The sequence below is a fragment of the Argiope bruennichi genome, chromosome X1 (genome assembly GCF_947563725.1).
Source record: "Argiope bruennichi chromosome X1, qqArgBrue1.1, whole genome shotgun sequence".
Taxonomy (NCBI): Eukaryota; Metazoa; Arthropoda; class Arachnida; order Araneae; family Araneidae; genus Argiope; species Argiope bruennichi.
Window position 1 is genome coordinate 15386087 of NC_079162.1, and position 15820 is coordinate 15401906.

General features: G+C 27.3%; 1 protein-coding gene across 2 annotated transcripts in view; it reads right to left on the bottom strand.

Moving 5' to 3' along the window:
• The window catches only part of LOC129959121 (mesoderm induction early response protein 1-like), a 76671-nt gene extending 63415 nt beyond the window's left edge, over window positions 1-13256 (bottom strand). Inside the window, exons 1-2 of one of the 2 annotated variants that reach the window (XM_056071937.1) lie at window positions 13195-13256; window positions 2114-2138 (exon numbers count right to left, since the gene is read on the bottom strand). In XM_056071937.1, coding sequence (XP_055927912.1) covers window positions 2114-2138; window positions 13195-13203 — 34 coding nt within the window. In that variant the 5' untranslated portion in view covers window positions 13204-13256. The remainder of the gene's footprint in view (window positions 1-2113; window positions 2139-13194) is intronic. The other variant, XM_056071938.1, reaches the window with a different exon arrangement.
• Between the last annotated feature and the right edge of the window lie 2564 nt (window positions 13257-15820).

The window sequence follows — 15820 nt, forward strand, 5'->3', positions numbered from 1 at the left end:
TGCTGATCATTGTTGGGGAAAGAGCAAGTGAAAAAAGAAAAAAAAAATTTATTGTTATTATCTTAATGTATGTTAACACCCCTGAATCTATACTGTCTGGATTCTTTCCCAAATTATTCCCTTTCGTTCATTTTCTTTCTTGATACTTCCAATAAACAAAGCTTTATGACTTCTTTTCATTTATCTTATTCAAAATTAAAGCAAATAAGAATGTTTCCTTGCACATCCCTATAAAATTGCTTTTTTAAAGACATTTTTACAAAATTATGCATTTTTAAGATGCTTAAAAATGGTTTTCAAATTTAAACACTTTTCACAATGCTACACACTCTGGTACTTTAAGATAAATGCTGATCATAATGAACAATTGAAGGATAATTAAACATCTCTTATTTTATGTGCCATTTATTTTATAAGATAAAGTTAATATACATTGTTTTTTAATCCTCCAAAATTCATTTTGAAACATCTGGGACATTGCAGTAAAGTACAATATTTGCAATACAATAAAAGAAACAACCAATTTAATTAATTATGGAATTTAATACACATAAGCTCTATTTGTTTTCAGCTATTTAATAATACTAATGCTATTAATTTAAGCTATTCATTTCAATAAGGTTTTTGAAATTATGTCATTTGAACAAGCAACAACATTATTTCACACAAAAGTTTTAGTTGCTTCAGCAGAGAAACTTGCATTAATTCAGATAAAGTATTTTTTAAAACAAAATATATTATTCTTTTTTTTTACTTAATTATATTATAGAATTATATACTCTGTTTTTATATATTATTATAAAACAATTATTTAAATTGTATTGTTAATAAAAAAAACTTTAAATTATATTGTTAATTGTGCATTGTCATTTGTAAAACCCATTGCTTTTACAGATAACAATCAAATCTCAAATAATGTCTTAATTTTTAAAAATACATTATGTAAATACATAGCGCAGAAATAGCTCTTATTAAGAATTGTTGAGTGGCAACAGACAAATATAAACATCTGGCTATCCGTATATATACGATCATTTCAATGTACTGACTGTTCGTAAATGATTGAATTTATAGATGCATTTAATTCAATGTTTCGCTAATTAATGGAGCTGAAATTTATTACTATAAATGGTCTGGATAAGACTCATAATGACACCAAAAATTCCATCATCAGAAGAAAAAAGTTGTAAAAGAAGTCAAGAAACAGATCTCAAACATAGTTTAATTGTGTATGAAAATATGTGTGTCACCAGATGGATAATCGCTTTGACTTACCTATGGAAATTGATTACATCTTCCAAAACTATTGCTCACAAAAATGGATTTTTCATTACCTTAAAAACCTTTTTAATGATATCCATTTTATTTCTGTACAGTCTCTCTCTACCTTTCAAATTTTTTTTCATTTAATTCAATATGCAAACCGTAACAATGTTTTTAATGTTATGATATAAGTCACCCATTAAAATAAAAACATTCAACTGCATGCTTTTGCTAACATTAAAATTAAGAGGAAAAAATTGCTTTCTTTAAACATATACTTTGAAGTTTGATTTCAACTTCTATTTTTACTTCGTAGTTTTAGTTTATAATCACTGTAATTTGTAGCAGATTGATTCAATTAAATTCATTTTTTCTGTCATATCAACAAGATAATTTTTTACAAAAATTACATTCTATTTCAATTACTTAACAGCCTAAACAATCAATCTAGGTAAAGAAGCAAAAGGTGATTAGTAGTAGCGTAAACAAAATTTTAAAATTTATATCCTGGCAAACAATTTTTAAAACATTTTAAAATTAAAACTTTCCAACAAAGGTTTGAAATTCAAATTAGTAACAGCAGCCAAATGCAACTATTGGCAGAGATTTTTTTTTTTTTTTATGTTAAGTGAATAATTGATAAGGGCTCCACCCTATCTTTCCAGGTAAAACAGACATAAATAATAGATTCCATAACTTTTTGGATGAATCTAGTTTCAAAATGAATTGCATTATACAAAACTTGAAGTGGAGCATACTGGCACCACACAAACAAAATTTCAATCATATATTATCAATCAATCAATATCCGATTTTAAAAATATATTTATAAAAAAAAATTCATTCTTACCAGCACTAGATTCACTCGCACTTGGCTGAAAGAAGGGAAAAAAAATAGAATAAATTTTTTGTTATGTCTCACATATAGTAGTTAAGTTACAGTGGTGTAACTTCAAAATAAAAAAAAATGTTTATTTAAAATTTTTTTAACCTAAGCACAAATTTAACTTAACTCCAGTGTTAAATTTGGACCTAAAAAGTAAGATCAGCCAAGGGAATAAAGCAATACCACTACAATATCTTTGCTTTGAATAATACCTTTTACCAATACATTAATTTTATGAAAAAGAAATTACGACTTACACCACTGTAGCTCTAATCTATACATTAAATTAATGCTTAGTACTTCATTTATGTAATATAAAGTTTTCTTTTTTACAGCTTCATAGAAAAACCAGAAAAATACAAATTTAACAAGTACTGAAAATCACATATACAGATGTAATCAATGAAAGTACTGAATAAAATTAGTTCATAAAGACTATGAAAAATAAGGAAAATTAAGAGATGATCTCGTGACAATAAAGAAATATTGAGGGGGGGGGAATCAAACATTACGTATCCATATATATAAAACAGTCTGTTATTAGAGCTCCAATTTTTAATTAATTCAAATATTATAAGAATTTTAAATTATTTATTTATTTATTTGCTTCCAAGTTGAACTCGCAACGTTTAAATCAAATATTGAGCAATTCTTTCACAATTACTAATTTGGTATTTTCATACTTTTTCAAGAAGCCAGCAGATTAAAAAATGATTTCGTGTAACTGATATTTTCACTTTAAAATTAATTAAATAGCTTTTTTTAAGACATGGAAATATATTCATTTTCAAATCTGAGTAATGTCAGATACCAGTATTAACACATATAATTTGATTCCAATAAATAAACACTGGCTATAAAATTTCCCAATCAATATTACTGAGTTTTTTTTTCTCCTTAAATTAAAATAATTTACTTATTTAAATACCTACTCTTAAAGATGTTTTTTTTTTAAATTAGAAACAAGTTGAAATAACAAAATATAAAGTCATTTTTTTTTTTTTACTAAACAAAAAATTTATAATTTCATAACATAAAGTAGTATAATCTATTTCATATAATAACTTCTATTAGGTTAATCATTACAATGCCACATGGAAAAAAAAATCCTATCAAAACATTATTCTGATTAACATTCATATAAAGCAAATTTCTATTACAGCAGCAAAAATACAAATTTTTTAAAAAATTTCTTTAGCACTTAAACTAGTCTAGTTTGTACAATAATAATAAAAAAAAATTAAAAAAAAGATAAGTAGCCAATAAATAACCTAAGATGATGTTCTAGTAATAAAGTTGGCAAGATTTGACAGTTTAACAATTTTTTTGTTATCTTTTGTTTGATTATTTTTAAATCATAATAAATGACAATTATTCACATATTGCACACTAGGAGAAAATATCTAACTGAATCAAATTTAAAGTTTCTAAAAAAATGAATGATATTGTTAAGGCAATAAAAAGGAAGCAAATATCACAATTAATTCAGCTACATGATTATAAAGCAATTTCTATGTAAATTTTATTTGAATTAATATTATTACTACTAATAATAAAATAATTCAAATTGTTAGGAGTATGAAACAACCAATTGTAGAAATATTATCAACTACCTCAAGAATAATGAATGACAAAAATAATAAATAAATATCAGCCATTTTTAGAATCATGTAATATTCATATTAGTACTAAACTCTTTACTTATATTTAATATTGAACAAACTATATTATTTATAAACTACTTTAATTTTGAAACATCTATATTCATACAATATATAAAACATTTCTTATACCTAATTTAAAATATAAATTATACTCTCTATAAATTACATTAATTTTGAAGCATTTATATTCACATGCAATATATAAATCATTTTCTAAGCCCATCTTAAAATATTAACATTTAAAACAGATCTATAAAAAATTTCAAGTGAACAATGCAGACTATGTTAAATGTTAAAAAAAATTGTTAATTTCTTTCTTTTCCTAATATATATATATTACAAGAAGCAGTGAAAACGTTCTTTCTATTTGTGCATTCCAAAAGAAAGGAATGAACTTATTTTCTTTGGAATGCACTTCTTTGCTTTTCTGAAAAAGAATACATTTCTAAACTTCAGAAAACAATTTTATAATTCATAAGCCATATTGTTTTATAAATGTTTTAGCATTTTTTTTTTTTTTTTTTTTTTTACTAATCTTCTATTTTAGTGATAGAAAAACTTATAAAAAAATTTCTGCTGCTTGGCCATAATTATTACTGTTAAAAATAAAACACAAAACATAACTGAACAAAGAAAACTATTGCATATTTTATATTATATATTTGTAATTATACTTAAACCTAAGTTAAGAAGATAACTAAACTCTCATAATAGATCTTTTGACAGATTTCTCTATTTCATCTCAATTACAAAAAGCATTTTACATATTGTAATATATAAATAAACCACCAAAATGTATAGAATTTTATGCCTTTCACTCCAATTCAAGGTTGTTTATACTTTTTAATATCTAGATATATATAAAATCAAATTCATTTGAACTTATCAACAGGCATGAATAATAGCTCTACAGCCATGCTATTTATTATCTGTTAGAAAAAGAATGAAAAATATAAATAAGGTTCATTATTACCAGTACACTGAAGAAAAAATTGTTTTGAAAAATCATTCTTAAGGAACGAAGGTTAGGATAATCTAGATATTACATACATCCCACAATCTTCTCATCTATTAGGTTTACCAAAAAGTAACTAAGGATCTTACACTGATGCATTATTTTCATTATGAACAAATTATTTATGTAACTTGAAAATGCTCACTTGTTTTAGATAAAGTTGATGAACATAGTTGATAACTAATTTTTGTTTTTGTTAAGGATAATGAATATATTTCAGATTATCTTGGAATATCTCTTATTAAAATTACTTAATATTTGATAATTATTATTAGATAACCATTAATATTTTCATTCATTCAGCATACACAGGAATCACCTTCTTTCACTTACACTTGTACCATGGTGTTCTCTATAATTAAGCAAAAGCAGTTATCAAATCATACTCATGCTAAGCAGAACATGTTTTACCACCCTTTCAATAACATGAAAGTGTCTGTCAATACTAAATGTTGATAGCAATAAATACTAAGTTTACAATTAGGGTTGCAGTGCTATCCTCTCTATTTATACATGAATAAATTAATTTTAATGCCGTATACTGCCACATTCAAGAATATCACTGCTCCTAATACCATAGATATTTATTGTCCTAAGTGATGAGGCCAAATATTAAAGGCCAGAAGAGCATGCCTACATCAGAAAGATCACATGACTCCAATGGGACAATGGCAAATAGTTGCCTCATTGGGTCACATCCAATTGCGGTCACATGATTTTCCTGAGGTAGGTATGGCCTTCTATTACCCAACAATTACCTTGTATGAATGCTGCATTAGACTGAATCATGTTCCCATTTATGAATAGAAAATTTTAACGTAAATTTATACATAGAGAATTGGTTATATTTTGTCCAATTTCTTCCAAGAAATGCTCGATTATCTCTCAAAAAGTTATGTACATGGTAAAAATTGTTTAAAAATATAACAGATTTATAATAAGTCTGCTAAATTTTGATTAGAGGATGTTTCAGACTAATGGTACAGTATGGTTTAAAAGATTACTCGAGACTGATGAAGGCACAATATAGGTAGAAGAGAAGGGACCATATGGTATGTTTTACTATGGTAATGGGTCATGGGTAAGGTTATATGGTATGTTTTAATAAAATAATCTGAAATTCTAATTATTTTAGAAATTTGTCTAAAAAAATTCTCAACAGCTGCCAACATCAGTTCTATATTTCTACGAAGTTTTCAGAGCAATAAGTCTTTGCCAAGTTCAACTGAGTTGGTATATCTGCTTTGTCTCGTGTGTAACTGATTAACGTAAGTGATTTGTTAGTTTGTGTGCTTTGTTGCGAGTAAAAACAATTTAGACTAAATAAGTCAAGACAAAACAAATGTAGGAATGTCCTATTTTGGGGGAATTTAGTGATTTACTTGAAGTTGAACTTCTACTTACGAATCTGTTATGAAATACTACTGTTATATTAAACATAACTTCAAAATTACTTCAGAGAAGGATCCTTCTCTGAGTGAAATATACAATACTTTAAGAAAGTCTCTAGAAACATGTTTCAACAAGGGGTGAGGGGTTCAGTTAGGTCATTTTCAAGCCAAGAGATCATGTCGATGCAAGTCTTTGCATCAAAGTTTATCTTTGGAACTTAAAACTTCCCAACTCTGTCTCTACCTTCTGTTCTTGCTTTTAAAACACGTTGTAAACCAAGTTCTCATTGAATTTTACGTTTATCACTTATCATGGACAAAGAGATAACATTATTCAAATCGTCATTAAATATATGAAGGTTTTAACTTAATATTAAACCACACAAACACATACAATTTCACAATGCACTCAGCCAAAGTCTTACGATATATTTGAAGGATCTGGTTTAGGGAAGAATAGTTTTTTAAAGTAAATGTCACATTTGAAAACCGGTTTTTAAATTAAGAAAACCGGTTTTCCTGAACGCCTGGATATTCCTCTTCTTCAAATAACAAATAAGTATTTTGAATTTTATCAGTTGAGACCGATTCATCTAGCAGCTGAAGCTTATGCGACGAGATACCAATTTATTAACAAGAAAAGTTATATCTGAATTTCTGTTAAATGAAATAAAAAATTTAAACACTGAAATAAGTTTGAAATTATTATATGCTTTAGAAGAACGAATTAGGAACTCTTTTGCTGTATTTGCACATTTCTAGTTCAGCGAAGAAATCTAGTGTACCTTCTTTAACTTCAAAAACCGAAATTGAGTTATCTGGAAAGATACTATCTAGAGTATTTTTGAATTCTTATGGTAACTAATTCTGATGAAGAGCAAATCGGAGAAACTACTCATCAGAGTAATGCTTTTTTAAAAGAAGCCATGGAAAAATCAATTCAAAAGTTTCTTGAAGACTCTGAAGAAAAACTTAAAAATCCAAAGACACTGAAAGCTGAATTTTCATTATTTGAATCAACAAATAAAAGAACAAAAAACTTAGATTTCTTATTTGATGCCATGAAAACTATAAAAAAAAAGCTCAGTATCTAGTGAACGAGTATTTTCAATTTCACGCAATATTGTGTTCAAGATAAGATCAAGACTTAGCCACTGTTCAGTGGTTGTTTTATGTTTTTTAAAATCCTATTTTCTTAAGAGAAACAAAAATTAGTGAAAATAATATAAATATTAGTTGAAATTTTATTTGAATTATTTTGTGTAAGTAATATGTATATGTTTTTTTTTTTTTTTTTTTTACATTTTGACTTCGATATTGATTTTGTTTTTTATTTTATATAAATTAAATATTTTTCCCAATTCTTTTTTTTTTTTTTGGACAAAAATTTGAAAACCAGCTAAAACTGGTTTTTTTGGAAATATTGAATTCAAAAACCGGTTTTTGTATAAACCATAATCTGGTTGGTTTGCCTCTTTTTGTTAAGAACACTGTTGATCTACAGCGTTGTCATTGTTGCCAGTAACTGTTTCTAAAACACTAACATTTTTTGTCCGTTCATGATTAAACTTAACTACTTTTAGTAGTTATTTACTCTTTCTTGATTCTTCCTTCTTCAAAGCCCTTGTGGTACCTAACTAGGTATCAATATTACCTATAACCATTTATGTAATATTGATATTATATTCGAATGGTAATATTATATTTATATGCAAGGCATCTGAAACTGAGCCAAATAGTATCGTGGACCAGATTATTGACTTTCCCTAGCTTCCTTGTAGCACGCAAGCTGTGGAAAGAGCTGTAAATCAGAGACTGAATCTAATATTCTCAATTTTACTATGAATGATAAATTTTCTTCAAACTCCTTTTTAAAAAAACAAACTTCATGTATGTTATGCTTAAAAATTGATTGAAACACTCTTTATATTATTTATATATATATACTTAACAAGTCCTTAACAACTTCACTTGCTACATAATGAAGAGAAATCTGCTTTATTAATCAATATTTTCTTACTTTTTATAATTTTGTTTTTAGTTTTCATTTCATACATATAATTTATATTTCAAAGACTTTTACTCTAAGTTAATTTACCTTTTCTTCATAACAGAGTTTTATACTTTAAGACAAAAATTTTAATATGAAATGCAAATAGTAGCTTGCCACTTTAAAGTAAATGGGGCTTTTTTTTTTTTTTTTCTTTTTTTTTTCATTAAATGTGTGAAATCAAGCATATGTATTTAATTTGTTAATTTTTGCTAATTAGAAAAATTAAATAATTTTCTCTTCATTTATTCCCTCACATAATGAAAAATAATTTTAATAAATTTAAAATTAATGATAATTGTATTATTTAAATTAATGATAATTATACAGACAATATTTCTATAAATTTGCATCTGATATAAAGGAGAAAATTTTAAATTTTAGATCAAAACTGTATTAAAAATTAACAAAGATACCTATACATATATATTTCATTTAGAAGAAAGCATTTTCATTTGAAAAGGCTGCATAGTAATGGAAAAAAAAAAACAATAGAGAAGAATGCCATAAAAAATACAATAGAGAAGAATATTATTTTATAAATTACATAGAAATTTTTCAATTAAAATTGAATATATTAAATGTTGCTATATTTTTAAATTACATTCACAATTGGTTTTTAATTGTATTTTATCACTATATTTCTCTAAAATATGGTGATAATAAAAAGTCGAAATTCTGAAAAGTTGAGAAAAAAAAGTGTTAAAATATGGTAATCTTATAACTTCTAACTTATCTCGTCTGGTAAAGCAATAAACCTAGTAAGCTAAATTGAAAAATCAATTCATATTTAATTTTACCATCAGAAAAAAAAAAAAATGAGCTAAAACAACATAGGAAAAAAATCTAAGTAATCAGTATCAATTAAAATAAAAAAATAAAGATATTTAAAATTTTTTTATATCATATGCAAAATTTTTTTGAAAACAGATGACTTGTAACAATTGTAATAAAATGTGCAAGAGAACTACATTCTTTGAATGGATTTACTGATCTTTACTATCCTTTAAACAATAAATGTTTCATTTTTGTAGTTAGTCTTCTATCGCCTCCAATTTTATCTTGGATTGAATGACATAAAAAACCATGTATCAATCATAGTCAGAGGCACAGGTACCAACACAGAGAACTTAACAGCAGGTGGTCGCGAATTAACCTTCACACCTATGTTTGAGCTAGGCACCTGAAAATGTCCAAGCCAGGGCTCTGTCGAACACGATATTTGTAGGCGAGCCCAGGCTCATAAAGTTAATGTCACAAGAAAGAGAATTGTAAGCCCTAAAACCTTAAAATCAAACATGAAAATAGCTTACATGAGTATGCATGTTCATGACTTAGATGTATCATTTGAAGAGTCAGCTCATGTAGAGACACATAAAACTGTAACATATACTAACTTTTTTCAATGTCAAAATATAACATTTAATTTATTTTTACTTTAAATATTTCAATGTATTAATTATTTAATAAAAGTTTCATTAAAAACATTACATTTGTCAAATGAACCACATTGAAAGCCCAAGGCAGGAAACTATACTATTTATTAAAGATTATGTTTCTCTGAGGGAAAAAAAGGGGGAAAAAAGATACTGATTAATCAAAATTTTTAAAAAGACAAGGAGAAAAAAAAAAAAAAAGAAAAAAATAGATAATTCTCAACCAATTTAAGACCTAATATGATAACAGCCTACATTAAAAAAATATTTTACTGCAACAACTTTTTAAAAACTGATTAATTATGCTTTGTTTTTTGTGTATTAATATTTTAAAAAATTAGTATGCATAGCTTAACTTTTGTAGAATAAATCATACGTAAAGGATCACAGCTAAAAATTATTCTCCCTCTTTAAAGTTACCTAGCATTAGAAAATCCCTTATGAGATATTAAGGAGTGTTAACTAAACATTTATTTGCACTACTGATGATGTATTTTAATGAAATTCATAAAAACTTAAAGGCTTTTGAACAAACAATGTTTAAGGACAAAAGCATTTACAGTTCTTCATAAGGTATATAAAATTTTTCATTAAGAAAAAAAAAAAAAAAAAAAAAAAAGGAAAGAAGAAAACTGGAGATATATAGTGGCTCAAACAACTGAGAGAACATCTTACTTTTAACTGTTAAATCGGACTTTCAATATAAATATTGCATTACCGAGAAGTGCAAACACGTTTGTATTTTTTACACATAATTAACGGTTTAATTTAAAGTAAAAATAAAGAACAATCAATATAAAACTTCTAAATTGAAAAGTTTCAGTAGCATTTTAAATAAACATATGCAAATTTTTGCCTAAAATAATTGAGAATACAGAGGGTATTTGCACATTTTTTTGATGATTTTAATGGAGTTTACAGAAAAAATTACATTCATATTTTGTGTTTTAAATGTTTAGTTTGATAGCCCTTGTTCTTAACTATTATTCAACATCGTAATTTCTACGATATAATATTCCACCATAGCTTTTAAAGCATTTCTGAATTGCTGAATATGAATAACCCTCTTCAGAAAGAGCAGAAACCTATCCTTTCATAGATTGCGTTTTTAAAAGTACCATTTTGCAAGTAAACAAAAATTCTAAATATGAGACAGAAAATAAAACTTCATACCTTAACCTTTTCATACCTTAATAAAATCATACCTTAACCTTTTCCAAATTTTTTTTCCCCTTTCTTTTTGTGATCAAGTTTGTTAGATGAACTTAAAGCCAAACTTTTAATTGGAAAATAGCCCCTCAAAGAGAAACCAGTATTGGTGTAAGGAAATTTGAATTAAGATTATTTTAAAAAGGAAAATCTTATTATCATGAAATAGCCGAAATTATTGGGAGAAGCCACACTTTTGTCTAGAAAATCATTGTAAAATTTTAAAATGATGGATTGACTAAAAATAAATGTGGAAGAGGAAGGAAAGATATTCTGAGTGATGTCACAAAAAGGAAAATTTTGAAAGAGATCAAGATTGATCCGAAAGTAAGTGCAAGCAAACTTCCTGCAGAAACTTCTTAAATCATCGGCAAAAGCACAATTGCTGAAATTGTGCGAAATGTAATTAGACAAGCTGGATATAAAAGTGGATTAGAAAGAAACCATTCATCAACTTGCAAAATCAGAAAAAGCATTTGGAGTTTGCAAAAACTCATCAACTGAAGAAAAATAACTTTTGAACGAAAGTTATATATAATGATGAAACTAAATTCACAATTTTTGGCAGTGACGGCCATCACACTGCATGGAGAATGCCCATTACCGCTTAAGATCCAAAAAATTTACATCCTACAGTTAAACATGGTGGCAACTCTGTCATGGTTTGGGATTGCATGGCTTCATCCAGGGTAGGAAATTAAGATTTTATAGATAGCGCTATGAACCATATGCTTTACTTGGATATACTTTGCAACAATCTAAAGGAAAGTACTAAAAATTTGGATTTAGACAGAAATTTCATTTTCCAGCAGAACAATGACTCCAAACACATGGCACATAATCTCAAAATATGGTGCCTTTTTCATTGTAAATAGTAATTATACACACCACCCAAGTTCGACATCAATGTAATTGAAGATGTGTGGGCCACATTTAAAACAGGTCCAAAAACACAAAAATAGAAACAAAACCCATTTAAAACAAGTGTTGCAAGAAGAATAAGGTAAAATATCTTCAGATACTAGCAAAAAGACAGTCAAATTCATACCACAACATTTAGAGACAATTATAAAAGCCAAAGGACATGAAACTAAATATTGACATTTTCTTTGTATGCGAGATATTACAAACATTTCATTGGTGTGTTATCAACGTGCGAGGCAAAAATCTGCATATGTTCATTTAAAATGCTTCTGAAACTTTTCAATTTAGAAGTCCTTTGTTGATTGTTTTTTATTTTCACTTTAAATTAAAGCATTTATTAAGTGTAAAAATAAAAACATGTTAAGACTTCTCAATAATGAGTTATTTATATTGAAAGTCGGATTTATCAAGTAATGTGTATTCTCAATTCTTTTGAGCCACTATATATAGAAAGAGACAAAATGTTTACAATGCAGAGCATTTTTTTTTTGTCTTAACCTAATTGTAGTAATAACTAAATATACAAGATAGGTTACATTTTAGTAGGGCTTAAAAGCCAGCTTCAGTTAAAAATATCGCTCAAACTTTACTAAGATTTTAAATTTAAACAACAAATGGCTCAATTAGAAAGAATAATTCTACTAACAATGTCATAATAAAAAAGGAATAATTTATACATTTATATGAGCATAATACCTTTCTGAAATTCTTAACACGATTATTTAAGGTCTTTCTACATTCAATATTTTAGGAGAAAAAAATGTTTCATTTAAATTTGAAAATCTTTAAAACTGCGCAAATTTCACACATATCAGTTCAATATATTTATTCAAAACTACTAAATTTTAATTCATGTTAGGAAAAAAATGTTATCGAAACACAAGTATTTATATTTCCAAAACGAAAGTATCACATTATGACAACTCCTAATGAACTGAATGCATTTGCGTTGTTCATCTAGATTTGCTCCAATCAAGTTCATGGGTTACCAAAACAAAGCGGGCTTCAAATTCAGGCTTAACAATATGGAAAGCAAATACATTTTAGTTTTAACGCATCCAACTATACTTATCAAGCATTTCTACGAAGGAAACGTATCAACAGGCTTTTCAAGTTATAAAAGTATTATTTAGCATTTAGTACAAGAAAAAATGATAACACTAACTTAACTATTCTGAATATTCCTTCGGGGAAATTTCGTAACATAGAAACAAAATAATCAATAAGGCCATTAGAAAATTTTTAGCTTTGAATTTTTTTTAAAAAAAAAACTCTTTTTTAGATGCTTTTGACTTACAATATCAACAATAAAATTATTAAAACAAAATAATAAACTTAAACAAAAGCATTTCTTACCTCCGCCATTATGTCAGTTGTATTAGCTTACAGAAGGGAAGCCATTGCCATATTATGGTGTAAAAAGAACATGTTATAAATTTTTATTATTATTATTGGTGGTTGCTGGGATTTCTGGAAAAGTGTAAGCAGTTATAGCAACTTAGACAAAAAAGAATAATAATAAATGTGATATTTTATCTGAGTAAACTGAATACCAAAATAACAATTTCATTTCTCAGAGAAAGTATCGGAAATCTACTTTTAGACAGAGAATGAAAATAATCGAAATATTACTTACAAAACATTTCAAATATTTGAATAAGTATCGTCATCCCAAACGCCTAAAAATACGATCTTAATACTGAATATGAATTAATTACAGATTGTAAGCTATTCTCAGTCACTGTTATTCTCTAGAAGAAAGCATCAGCTTTTATGAAATTAAATAGAATAAAAAGCATTTTATTTTACCAAATAGATGCACTGTTATATATTTTGAATACTGATTTTCAGCAGATATTCTTTTTCAATAAGGTACACACACACATACATACACAAAAAAATGCCCACTGAATTTCCTATATAGAAACCTAGTAATCCAGTAGAACAGCAAATAACTTTAAGGTTTTATAAGAAAACAAATACTTTAAAAGATATGATAGTCGTAATGCCTTCAGGGGCCATTAGCTTCATTTCACCATTATACTGTGGTAGCATATCTGTCAAGGAACATTTTGTTAAAAGCAATCTGATGGATGTATTAGAACCCAATGATGTAATGACAGATAAAGGCTTCCAAACTACAAAAGAAGACAAGAACTACAAAAAATAGGATATAAATTGAAATATCCTAAATTTTTAAAGGATTGTGTTCAGTTCAATATTAATGAAAGAATCGATAGCTGCAAGATATCTAATATAAGAGTTACAGCAGAAAGAGCTATTTCAAGAATTAAAATGTACAAATATTTTGCAGGGCTTTCCCTTATACATGTTTATACAATGTCAATTCTGAATTTTTTATTACTTGCATGTTGTGTAACTTACAAAAACCATTAATTAACGTTAAATAATTTTTGCATTTGATTTTTAGTTTTTGGCATAGTAATAAAATGCATTATGAGATTTTACTTTTTTATTATGAACCTTAAAGTTTTCTTTATCTTTTAGTAATTCATGTTATTTAGTTATTGCTGGGTAATCATGTCTAATAACAAAAGAGCAAAATGGATGGCTCCAACAACTTTTCTATTGTTAAAAATGAAATGTCATTAGTTTATTGTATTTAAACTGAAATTGACTGTTATCATAATATCATGCTATACCATTATGCACCTCAATGATTTCTGTTTTAATAAATGCAGGTCTTTTAATGAAAATCAATTTCCATATCAGCATTTATTATATAATTTTTATTCTCAACTTCATTGTTACAAGGATATTTCACTCTTTTTTTTTTCTATTTCTTTAACATATCAATTTTTAATTATAAAATTATTTAAAAGCATAAAAGAGTTTCTTCCAACTCCTCTTTATATCCTATTTCTCTCTATATATATGTGTGTGTTTGTGTGAAGATATTTTAAATTCTTAATTTTAGCCAAATTAATTTCCGAAGCTTCATCTTAATTTAGTCCATCCTTAGTCCTTAATTTCCTTCATTCCAAAATATTCTCTTATTTCGTGATCCAATTCCACTTTCGGTTTAATTAATTCCTCTGTAAAAATAATGCGCCATCAATATGTATCAAATGAAAGTGATATCTTCTGTGCCCTTGAAAAGGTCACCACGTGTATTGAATTGGCATATGGCCAGAAATCTTATGTTATATAAGACTAGTGATCATTGTTGACGCCACATAAGTCAGCAGAACGCTCCACCTACTAATTTTGTAGCGCCACCAAGTGGTGAAATGATATAACCTTTTGAGTGTGTGTGTGAATACCACAGAGAGTGTGTGTTGTGATTGAAGAGAATAAAGCAATGGAGATACAGTCCAAGAGTTTGTGTTTCATTTATATGTGATTGAGTTTTATAAAAACTGAGCTTTCGAGGGCCGAAACAATCGTTTATTCGCCCCTTTTCGCTTCTTTCTTACTTTACTTACCGCTTTGTGCCTTCTTGTAAATAATCATGTTTGCCTCTCGAGAGAGAATAAAACGAAATTAAAACTACAAAGTCTCTTCACTGCTTCGAACCTGCATTCTGCTTCAATCAAATTAATGTTACAGATTATTTACCGACAGGATTCGAAAAGCCTTACATATTATTTAGTCGACAAGGATAGTTTCCTGTGAAAGAAATTTTAAAAGAATTAATCCCCGGGATGAGAGGCAATTTGATGTTAAGGTACGGCTCCTTGGTTCGCGGTGCATCGAAGATGGTTCCGTATTGGTGCGGCCACCCATGCTTGTCTCTGAGGGCGAAGCTCTTTCAGCTACGTCGTTCCATGACGAAGTTCCATACCAACCGATGCAATATACCCTGCATTCCGTCATGTTACCGCCTCGTCGAAGGTACCGTGCCTAACCTGTGACCTCATCCGACGTTCCAGTTCACCGACGTGTTTGTGCTCCATTTCCTCTTGTGTTTATGTTCCTTAATTTCAAAAAGTTCCAACTCCTAGTGTGCCATGATTCATCA